Source organism: Chenopodium album, chromosome 5, assembly GCF_948465745.1.
Source record: "Chenopodium album chromosome 5, dcCheAlbu1.1, whole genome shotgun sequence".
Lineage (NCBI taxonomy): Eukaryota > Viridiplantae > Streptophyta > Magnoliopsida > Caryophyllales > Amaranthaceae > Chenopodium > Chenopodium album.
In genome coordinates this window covers 965,686-977,195 of record NC_137838.1, presented here as the reverse complement: position 1 = coordinate 977,195, position 11,510 = coordinate 965,686, and the positions used below count along the sequence as shown (strand labels likewise).

At 36.1% G+C, this 11,510-nt stretch overlaps 1 protein-coding gene and 1 pseudogene across 2 annotated transcripts; both read right to left on the bottom strand.

Moving 5' to 3' along the window:
• Nucleotides 1–61: 61 nt before the first annotated feature.
• Nucleotides 62–5,666, bottom strand: LOC145631418 (putative protein phosphatase 2C 34). 2 transcript variants are annotated; one of them, XM_081683485.1, is made up of 7 exons: nt 5,297–5,666; nt 4,628–4,868; nt 3,865–4,182; nt 2,954–3,071; nt 2,641–2,864; nt 1,397–1,608; nt 62–229 (listed from the first exon to the last, which is right to left on the bottom strand). In XM_081683485.1, the coding sequence occupies exons 2-7, from the start codon at nt 4,862–4,864 to the stop codon at nt 208–210; spliced, it is 1,131 nt and encodes a 376-aa protein (XP_081539611.1). In that variant the 5' UTR covers nt 4,865–4,868; nt 5,297–5,666; the 3' UTR covers nt 62–207. The 2 variants fall into 2 exon arrangements, with proteins under 2 accessions (XP_081539611.1, XP_081539612.1); XM_081683486.1 differs by lacking the exon at nt 62–229 and adding an exon at nt 444–468 and having other exon boundaries at nt 5,297–5,665.
• Nucleotides 5,667–5,990: 324 nt separating this feature from the next.
• On the bottom strand, nt 5,991–8,151 carry LOC145631417 (putative pentatricopeptide repeat-containing protein At5g52630 pseudogene; annotated as a pseudogene).
• Between the last annotated feature and the right edge of the window lie 3,359 nt (nt 8,152–11,510).

Sequence of the window (11,510 nt, the reverse complement as noted above, 5' to 3'; positions counted from 1 at the left end):
TTTAATTCAACTACTTAATTTTATCTCTTAATCCTCAATATTAACAAATGTACACTTTTTGGCAAGTTAAGCTCTACATTTATGAAGGTTACAACTTTGATTCAAATATAAGGTCATAACTTCTTCATATATTTGCCGAAAGAGTAGATGTGACGTTCAGCTATTGAAAAGCTCTGGAAATGAACTTTAATCTCCAATTTGAATCGGTTAGATAGTTGTGGAGTAAAAACTACAAAAGAGTAACAAATTTACAATCATCTCAATTAAAAATTAATCAAAATAAACTATAAAAGTGTAAAATGACAATGAAAAATTGTATAAAAATGAAAAAAAAATAAAAAAATCAGTGGTTAATAATAGTAAAAATACCATTTATCATGGGGCTTCACATTTTTTTTTTTTCTTGAAAAATATGTGTGCTTATGTTTTTACTTCCCAAATGAGCATTCTTTCAACGATTAAGTTTTCCTAAAATGGACAGATAAGAAACTAAAAATAATAAAGCGAGTGAGGAGTATTATTGTTTGCGACTAAGTGAGCCATTGATTTTAAGGAACGACATGAATACCATAAAACTTGGTATAAATTTTCAGAAACTCAAAAACCAAGTAATAATATACACTCCATTCCTTTATTTTATCTTCCTATTTACTTATCACAATCTTCAATACACATCTTTGATAATTTTATTAAAAAATTGGATCACTAAATTCTTTAATTGCAAAAAAAAAAAAAAAAAAAAAAAAAAAAAAAAATATCCAGAAGTTGATAGTTTAGAAATTCACCTTTAGAGGAATGAACAATATTACACATGACTTTTTTTTCTAATACTTGTATATATTTTGATTAGAATTTACGATCATAGTTGAACTGATATCCTGAATAGGAAGAGCAAAAAGAAACAAATAGAATACTCGATTATTCTAACAACATTGTCATGGGAAAATAAGTTCGAGTAGAGAAAACAAAGGGACTATATGATTTACTTCAAAATAGTATGATTAACCAATTATGGTTAGTTATAAGTTTATAACTACCGTGGGAAAATCCATACAAGATGGCCCATCACATATATACATTATTATTATAGTACATCTTGTGCACTTTACTAGGAAAGTATACAACCAAAGAACTTATACGCGCATAACTATATCATTTCCCAAGTCCGACTAATCTAGGTAATACCCTTGGATCACAAGACAGGAGCATCACAAGACACAAACCCGTGCATCTACCCCTAAGGTGTTAGCCTATAAACTCGACGCTACAAACATATACTTCCTCCGTCTCATAAAGTTTGTCAAATTTTCTAAAATGCAGCCCATATATATTACTTATGGGTTTCAGAAAATGTGACAAATTTCATGGGATAGGATGGAGATAATTTGAGACTTACTTTAAAGTTTTATGTCCTATCTGCACTTGATGGGGGGCTGAAGAGTTGTGGAAGTACATGCAGATGGCGGAGATGTCGTCCGCTGCAATGCCAGGCCTCTTAGATTTCCATGCATGAGCTGCGTATTTTACTAACCTCTTAGCAGATTTTTCTCTTGTCGGTGCTGAAGAAACTATCTGCACAGCTTCTTCGTTGGAGATAACATCCCACACCTGTATTAAATTTTAAAAAATGAAAAGTCCCATTAGGCATTTGTAATTGACAATCTTAAGTAGCATACATAATAAGATATTGTACTTGATCAAAAGATATGTAGGCGTCAAATATATCCCAATCCCAAATCACTTCAGAGTTTATGCATTGACATAGACTTCTTTGTCTGATGAAAGACCAACTCCCAAATTGAACTTCAAGATAAGTATGTGATTTCAAGGAATGGTTCATTGTTTGATCCGTTAAGTAAACCTTCATGAGAGCCCACAAATATACAGTGCGTTGCATAAAGCATAGTTCATTGGTTTTTAGCAGGAATAACAAAAGTACAAGTTTGTAAAATCATTAGTGCATCTATGCTCATACAAGCTAGGAAAGTCCAACTTCCCCTTCTAGACGAGCAAATTCCCATGTTCTGTAGGAACTTGGTTACTAGTGGAACTTGAACATCCAAGGAAGACGATAAACCAAACATTGTAGTTTCCTTTTATCATTGTAGTTTCCTTTGATGCCTTAAAGGTGTTTTCTTAATACATGAAGGTAGGAATGCAGAAGCCATTCTTAAAAGTGGCAACATTGAAATTAGTCCCACTTATAAGAAATCATTGGTCCAACAGCATACTATGAATCAAAGGGTGATTACCAAATTATGATCTTTCAATTTTATTTTATTTTGTCCTAGAAGTTGTAGAGCATTTCAATATTTTACCCTAGCATCTATGCTACTTTTCCAATTAATTTCCCCAAGAGAAACTATTGAAGTATAGATCAAGTAAAAGAGACAATATGTACAGATGAACTGGGAATGTTTGTATTTTCTAGTCATAATTAGATCAGGGCAAAACAGTGTAGAAAAAGTACGGCAGCACTGAATTCCATGAAAAAGCTTTGAAAAAGGTTCTTCTACATTGGCATAGGAAAAATAACAAACCACCATTCCTCACCTAACACAAAGCATAGCTAATCCTAGGTTTCAGGATGATAATTGGAAAGCAAGCAACACAAAATTGAAGGGAATTAAAGAAGCTAACCCCATCTGTAGCCAGTATGGCAAATTGGTCTCTGCTTGTAATGCGCCTCTGTGTAACTTCAGGTTCAGAAATAAGCCCAAAATCTTTCATGCAATGATCTCCTAAGGCTCGTGAAAGTGCCAATCCTGGAGCCCCATTATTTGGCTGCCAGAGCCTATAGACCCCTGGTTCATCATGAGAGCAAAATACTCGTCCTTTTGACAGCATTATTCTCTCCTCTTCTTCTGCAAATTGAATACATGGAATGCTGTTAAATTTCTAAGCCACAAAAATGTTTACAAATAATGTTACAAGACAGATAGAGAGCTCTCACGAGGTAAGTTGGGCTTCAAATCAATTGTTAATTGAACTGGTACCAAATTTCCATTTTCACTCAATGTAGCTAAAACAGCACGAGAGTCTCCAACATTAGCTACAGTAAGCAGTTCACCCTGAATTTTCCATACACAACATAATGTGTTAAAAATAACTGAATTGTCACAGTCAAGAAACTTGAAATCTCTCACAAAGACATGAAAAGAAAAAATACTTCTTATAGATATATAATTTCAGAAGAAAACATCATTTATTCATGTGTAGCGCAGTTAGTTGGATTATTTATAACACTATAAAACTGATAAAGACAACTTGATCCTACAACTCACAAGAAGTCATTTCTTGCTAGAACTTAATTTTGGAGCATGATTTTCTTGGTCATTTTATCGTGCATTCCCCAGTTGCTTAGACTGCCTAGATGTGAACACTCTCCTAGAGAGGGCTTCCATTAACCAAAGAATTACTATATTTGACATTCATTATCAGTCTCAATATAGATTGGTTCATTTCAGATTCTCGGATCCTATTCAGAACAGGCTCAACTATAAACTGAATCTGGGATTTTTATTCCTCATCCATTGATCACAAACTCATACGAAGTATTATTCAGCTAAATATTTAAGAAGCTCAAGGTTGTGATAAAAAAAATAAATAAAAAATAAATAAAATAACACTCAAAACAATATGTTAGTATTATTAGGGAAGATCAAGTAATAACAAAGTAAAAATGCAGGCTCCAAACAAAGTGAAATAAGTGCAAGGTGATATAACAGATCTGCAGCAACAGTAGTTTTAAATTCTTAGAAGCAAGATGTATTAAGGAACACTATTCATTTAAGCCATTAAGCTACGAAATACATAACAAGCTTTTAAATTAAATAAAAAAAAATTAAAAAAAATCATCAATACCTGTCTCACAATTGCCAAAGCAGTAGTCCCACTATCAAATGAGTCAACTCTTGGATGGCGTTTTAGTTCTTGATCAATGACAGAGCAAGTCCTTGAATATGTTTGTTTCCATATGTGAAACTCTTGGGCATCTTTAGTCAGCTGATTCAAATCCACATCAAGCTCAAGCTCAAGTGGATGGACGGCAAGTATTTCCTGCCAACTGCGTAGCAGTAAAGATGGCAGTAATTTGCTGACATACTTAGAAACAAAATGACCCAGAGGACCATGCCCATCAAAGATTCCACAGAACGTCATATCTTGTTGGCAACCAAACTCCTGCATTTATTTATACAGATATTAATCAATTTTTGAAATATAGAAGAAATCTGCATAATATAGAGCATACTTTTTATTTATTTTTTTAAACCAATATAGAGCATACTTACTAAAGAAAATATAAATCAATTATCATGTACTTCAGCTAATATAGTCTTATAGAGTACGTGAAATACAATCCAACTACACAAGCATTTACTGTAGAGAACATAGAATCACCATCTATCATGTAGCCTAAAAGTGACTTCCGTATGTGATTTAATCTTGTTTGGGCTACACCCAATTTAGCTTGGCCTGGTTGGGTGAGGTACGAAAAAAAAAAAAAAAAAGGTATTTACCAGCCATATCTACATCCAACAGGCCGAAAGCATGAGATCACGTTATACTATTTCTCCCCCTCCAAAAAAAAAGTTACGAATTCATAACAATTAACTTGTAAACGTACCTTCCACACTGTCAAGCAATCCTGATTAATTCCTTTCTCCCCTTTCTTGGAAAAAACTGATGCTGCTCCATTAGACCTCGAAGTTGTTACACCAGGACATCTTAAGATTAGATGATTCCTCCTTGCTTCATCTTCCAATGACTCGGCAGCTCTCCTTCCCTTATCATTCTTAGTGTTCCTGCCCTTGGATGAAACACTCTTTGCCAGTCCCTCAAATAGGGAGGAAAATTGTACCATAGTTCTGCAGGTTAATTATTAGCAAATCAATTGACACTCTTTTATAGTTTGGCTTGAATGCCTGAAATTGTTGATATGCACGACTACTTAAGATTGACGCCCAAGGGCTGACAAAGCATATTGGCCTTGGATGAAAGAAGTCTAACTTCTGATCAAAAAATTTCTAAAACCAAATCTATAGCTCCACACTTTGCAATCTCATGACTGTCAAGAACAGAAACATCAACAACCCAACATGCATCAAAGGGTGGCAAGATATGGGGAGGTAATTAACTCTAAGAAAAAGTGCAAAATAAGAAAGTTGTTTCAGAGACTTGCAAAGGCAGACTTTATAAACACATAACTGCCATAGAAAATTAAAAAAGAAATCCCTTGACTTCTTACAAGACAGAACTCTATACTGCTTGTGAACAATAAAGTCAATAGTGTTACCTGTGCTCAGAAATATGTTGTTTTGAGCTTGTGAGTCCTCAGAAATTGCAGATTACAATAAAGAAACTCAATAGGGTTTCAAAATCTAAACTCTTACAAGGAGCAGTTTATCCTCTAATTTCAATTATCCACCCTAAAAAATATACGCGTTTTAGTCCCCTAAACGCAATTTTCAATGATAAACAGTTTCAATATTTCAACCCTTAAGACAGCCAAGGAGATATTTATATTCTTGCGTTAACACTTCACAGAGACACTGTAGCATTAAGACTTGAACAAGAATGGGTGCTATCTTTAGCAAGCAAAATTGGAAGTTTATAAGCTAGCTCAACTAATCTCATACATTATTTTATACAAAGTCGGCTTATGGAAAGTGAATTTTGCTGACATTATATGTAAGTTTAATATAATCAGGTAAGTGGTGCAAACAAACAGAATAGGATTAAAAAAATTGCTCGGTTGAGATTAATTACTCAGTGGTCCTAATCCCTTAATTTAGTATTGAAGATAAGTTTATCTTGATATTAAACTATTTTCAAGAATTATGGTGCCTGTGTGCTGTGATGCAAGCTAATGTAATATAATAGAGCAGTACGACGTAGACAGCATATAACAAAATAAGAATGCTAAATATCATATGCGAATCTTCCTCTTCTTAAAACAAATCCAACAGCAAGTGATTCAATATTCTGAATCAAAATATGAAAAACATGGCTGCAAGAAAGCCAGGTGTCTAAGACATGTCAATTTGGAAAAGTGGGACAACTTGGACCGAGATAGATACGCAAGCTGCTTATGTGGAAAAACAAGTGGACGGAAAATTAGCGCAAATACAGGGTGTCAAAAGATGTTACCTCAAGTAGTTAAACTGGTAAAATTAGTTTATCCTTCCAACATATTAAAAAATGTTACCAATAAAACTATGAGCTCATGACAGTTCACTTTTGAATTCAATTATTCCTTTTTAATAGAGAAAAAAAAAAAGATAGCGTAAAACATTTACCAGCTGACTGAAAACAATGCAATTTGCTAGTTGCCATAGCTGGTAATGTGGTAACACTTTACACGGGTTACCAATAATCTCGGCAAGTACAGCTTCCGTCAATAAATCTATGGTATCTGTTGACATCGCGCACAATAATTTCCCTTTCCAACAGCCTACTGAAATACTTGAAGGCTTCATGGCAATCCCTGCAAATTCTAAGATTCTTCAGAATCCTCAAAGGTTTCCCAGGAGGTGCTGCCCCACTTAACACCCCATATGCCAACGCCAGCTTCTCACTGTGATATGAAAGCCCTTCTCTTTTCTCCCCTTCCTCAACATCATGTAACATCTCGCTCCAATTTGGCACATAACCGAGTTTTTCAATCTCTTTCATGAGTTCTGCAAGCTTTGCATAAACCTCTTTTATCCGTTCATGCTCACTGTCTCCTGCTAAAAACATGTGCACTTTTCCTCGCACTTCCATCCAACTTCTCCCACCTTCCTTCTTCACATTCACATTATTCATCATCTTCCTAACATTTGCAGCCTCATTCCACCTCCCTGATGCAGAGAATGTATTTGCAGCTATCACATACGCAGAGTCATCATTAGGGTCAAGTTCCAATAGCCGCTTACTCATCCTCCAAGCAACATCAGCATCACCATGTGCCGCACTTGCTGACAGTAAAACCCGCCACACACCAGCATCCGGCTTAATTGGCATGGTCATAGCAATCCGCTCAGCATCATCCAATCTCCCAACTCTACCCAATGCACCCACTAAACAAGTATAGTGCTCTAATGAAGGCTTTAAACCATACTTTACTTTCATCTGATTAATCCAATACTCCGTCTCATCAGCCAAACCCGCATTATATAACGATGTTAACACAGCCAAGAAACTGAAGTCATCAGGTGCAAGTCCTCGCGATTCAAATAAACCAAAAAGTTCAAGAACTGAAGATTGATCACCCTGTTGAGCATAAGAGGCCATCATGGCATTCCATCCCACAATATTCATATCAGGCAAGAACTCATCAAACACCCTCCTAGCTTCCATTACCATACCACACTTCCCATATGCAGTAACCAATCCAGTACTAACATAAATAGCTTTAATAAGCCCTGTAACAATTCCATGACCATGAATAACTCTACATTGCTCCAAAGTAGCAAGCTCAGCACCAGCACCTAGCGCCCCAGAAACACTATAAACCGTAGAACTCACATTCCGAGACACCATCTCAGCAAAAAGACCCAAAGCCTCAACAGGACGAGAATTCTGAGAAAACCCAACAACCATAGACGAATAACAAACCCCATCTCTCTCAGGCATTTCATCGAACACCTTATACGCATAATCAGGAAGACGCAATTTCGAGTAAAAATGAACAAGGGCAGACGCGCAAAAGGGCTGAGATGACAGAGAAAGCTTAAGGGAGAAAGAATGAACCTGGGTTCCAAAGGGTAACAGAGAAAGAGTAGCACAAGTCTTGATAATGGAGGCTAAAGTTCGCTGATTGGGGCGAGTTGGGTGGCGGAGCATGGCGATGAAATGGCGCAGAGAAAGCGGAGAATTGGGGTTGCCGGAGATGAGGGAAGTCCATGAGACGACGTTGGGAGATGGGATTTGCCGGAAAACTGCAAAAGCTTGAGAAAAATGGTGGGATTTTGAGTAGAAAGTGATCAACCTGTTGAGGAAAGAGAGGGAATGTTGTATGTTTGATGTTTTGATAATGTGGGCGTGGATTGTTCGTGGATCTTTGGAATTTGATGATAATAGTGCGTCAAAGTAATCCATGTTGAAGAATTTTGGGAGCAAATTTGTGCAAAAATTTCATTTATATTTTGATTGCATGAATGATGATTAAAACATATATGACCCCGAGATGTGTCTCCTAAAATCTCAAGCATTTTTTATACCTGGCCCCGAAACCTTAAAAATTTCTTAAAAAGCATGGATATTAGCCTTTAATTTTGGAATTTTTTGACTTTTTTTCGCCCAAAAATAAAAATTATCAAAATGTTTATCATGGTCCCTAATACCCTCTGAGAGTCCAATTTAATGGGTGGAACTATCCAATTTGCCTTTAAATGGCCAATTTACAGGATTACAACTTGCACCGATTTCATTAACTCAAGCCTACCACAAACATTTGTGACAACATATAATTATCATATATGGTTCCAAACGGCATCATATGACCCCAAGATGTTTCACATAGAATTTCAAGACTTTTCGACACCTGGCCCCGAAACCTCTAAAATTTCTCAAAAAGCGTGGATATAAGCCTTTAATTTTGAAATTTTTTTGACTTTTTCTCTCCTGGAAATAAAAATTACTGAAATTTTTACCATGATCCTTAATAGCCTCCGGGAGGCCAATTGGGTGAAATTTGCCTTTAAACGGCCAATTTACTGGTTTACAACTTGTACCAATTTCATTAATTCTAGCCTACCACTAACATCTATGACAACATATAATGATCATATATGGTTCCAAACGGCATTATATGACGGTACACCCAGATTTATTCCTTAAATTCTCAAGACTTTGCGACGTCGGGCCCCCGAAACCTCCAAAATTTCTTAAAATGCGTGGACATTAGCCTTCAATTTTGGAAATTTTTGACTTTTTTTTGCCATAAATTAATAATTGCCGAAATGTTTACCATGGTCCCTAATACTCTCCGGTAGTCCAATTGCGTGGGGGGAACCATCCAATTTGCCTTTAAACGGCCAATTTACCGGTTTACAACTTACACCGATTTCATTATAACTCAAGCCTACCACAAACATTTATGACAACAAATAGTGATCATATATGGTTCCAAACATCATTATATGACCCCGAGATGTATCCCCTAAAATTTCAAGATTTTTTTACATCGGGCCCTGAAACCTCCAAAATTTCTCAAAAAGCGTGGATATTAGCCTTCAATTTTTACAATTTTGACTTTTTTTTTCGCTGGGAAACAAAAATTGCCAAAATATTTACCACGGTCCCTAATACCGTTCGAGAGTCCCATTGGGTGGGTGGAACCATTTAATTTGCCTTTAAACGACCAATTTACCGGTTTTCAACTTGCACCGATTTCATTAACTCAAGCTTACCACGAACATTTATGACAACAAATAATGATCATATATGGTTCCAAAAAGCATTATATTACCCCGAGATGTATCCCCTAAAATTTCAAAACTTTTCGACACCTGGCCTCGAAACCTCCAAAATTTCTCAAAAAGCGTGGATATTAGTCTTCAATTTTGGAATTTTTTTTGACTTTTTTTCGCCTGGAAATAAAAATTTCCAAAATATTTTTCATGGTCCCTAATATCCTCCGGGAGTCTAATTGGTTGGTGGAACCATCCAATTTTCCTTTAAACGACATATTTAATTGTCGATTTACAACTTGCACGGATTTCATTAACTCAAGCCTACTACGAACATTTATGACAACATATAATGATCATATATGGTTCCAAATGGCATTATATGACCCCAAGATGTGTTCCCTAAAATATTAATACTTTTCTACACCGGGCACCTAAACCTTCAAAATTTCTTAAAAAGCGTGGATATTAGCCTTCAATTTAAGAATTTTTTGACTTTTTTTTCGCCCGAAAATAAAAATTACCGAAATTTTTACCATGGTCCCTAATAGCCTCTGCGAGTCCAATTGGGTGGGTGGAAGTGGTGGAACCATCCAATTTGCCTTTAAACGACCAAATTACCGGTTTACAACTTGCACCGATTTCATTAATTCAAGCTTGCAACGAACATTTATGACAACAAATAATGATCATATATATATGGTTCCAAACAGCATTATATGACCCCGAGATGTATCCCATAGAATTTCAAGGCTTTTCGACACCGGGCCCCGAAACCTCTAAAATTTCTCAAAAAGCGTGGATATTAGCCTTTAATTTTGGAATTTTTTAACTTTTTTTTTACCGGGAATTAAAATTGCCAAAATGTTTACCATGGTCCCTAATACCCTCTAGAAGTCTAATTGGGTGTGTGGAACCATTCAATTTGCTTTTAAACAACCAATTTACCAGTTTACAACTTGCACCGATTTACCGGTTTACAATGGCCAATTTAATTAACTTGCACCGAATCCGACTTAAATCGAAATTGATCCAAACCCGTTTTAATCCGTGAAAACCCAAATTTAACCCGACTTGTTACGAACTTGACCTGAATTCAATTCGACATGTTCCCTAACCCGACCCGAATTTAACTCAACCTGTTACAAACCCGATCCGAAATCAACCCGACTTGTTATTGACTTGACCCAAATTCAACCCGATTTTTCATTGACCTGACCCGGATTTTACCATACCTTTTACTTACCCAACCCAAAATTTCAACCCGATCTATTACTAACACGACTCGAAATTAACACGACTTGTTATTGACACGATCTAAATTCAACCCAAATTGTTCCTGACCCGATTTCAAATCACCTTCAATTTAGACCACCTTATTACTATTGATCAAAACATTTTTTTCTTGGGAGACCAAGTCGGTCTAGCCCAGCAAAAGCAAGGAGCATCATAATCAAATTTAAGAGTTAAATATAGTATATATTTGTTGTATGGTCAAAGGAGATAATTATCTTCCTAAATTATAGACTATAGTTCCCTAGTATATTGCCATATACATTATAGTCAAATGAAATAATTAACTTGATAAAAATGATAATTATCTATTTATAGTTAGTTGAACCCGAATATGACCTGACTTGAAAATGACCCGAACTGATTGTAACCTACAAATTATTGACTTGAACATAATCTGACTTGAATCCGAGAATGACCAGGCCAGACTTGGAAATGACCCAACTTGATTATAACCCGCGAATTATTGACTTGAACCGAACTCAACTTGAACCCGAGAATGACCCGACTTGAAAATGACCCGACTTGATTATAATCCGCAAATTATTGACTTGAACCAAACCCGACTCAAACCCGAGAATGACCCGACCTGATTCTAACCCGCAAATTATTGACTTGAACTGAACCTGACTCGAACCCGAGAATTACCCTAACCCGTGAAAACCCGAATTAAACCCGACCTATTGTTCACCCGACCCGAATGTAACCCGACCTGTTATTAACTTGACTTACACCCGATAAGAAGTATGACCCGACGTAACCCGACTCAAGCATGACCCAACCCAAACCCGACCCGCATAGGTTATGGAATTAATCTGAGTT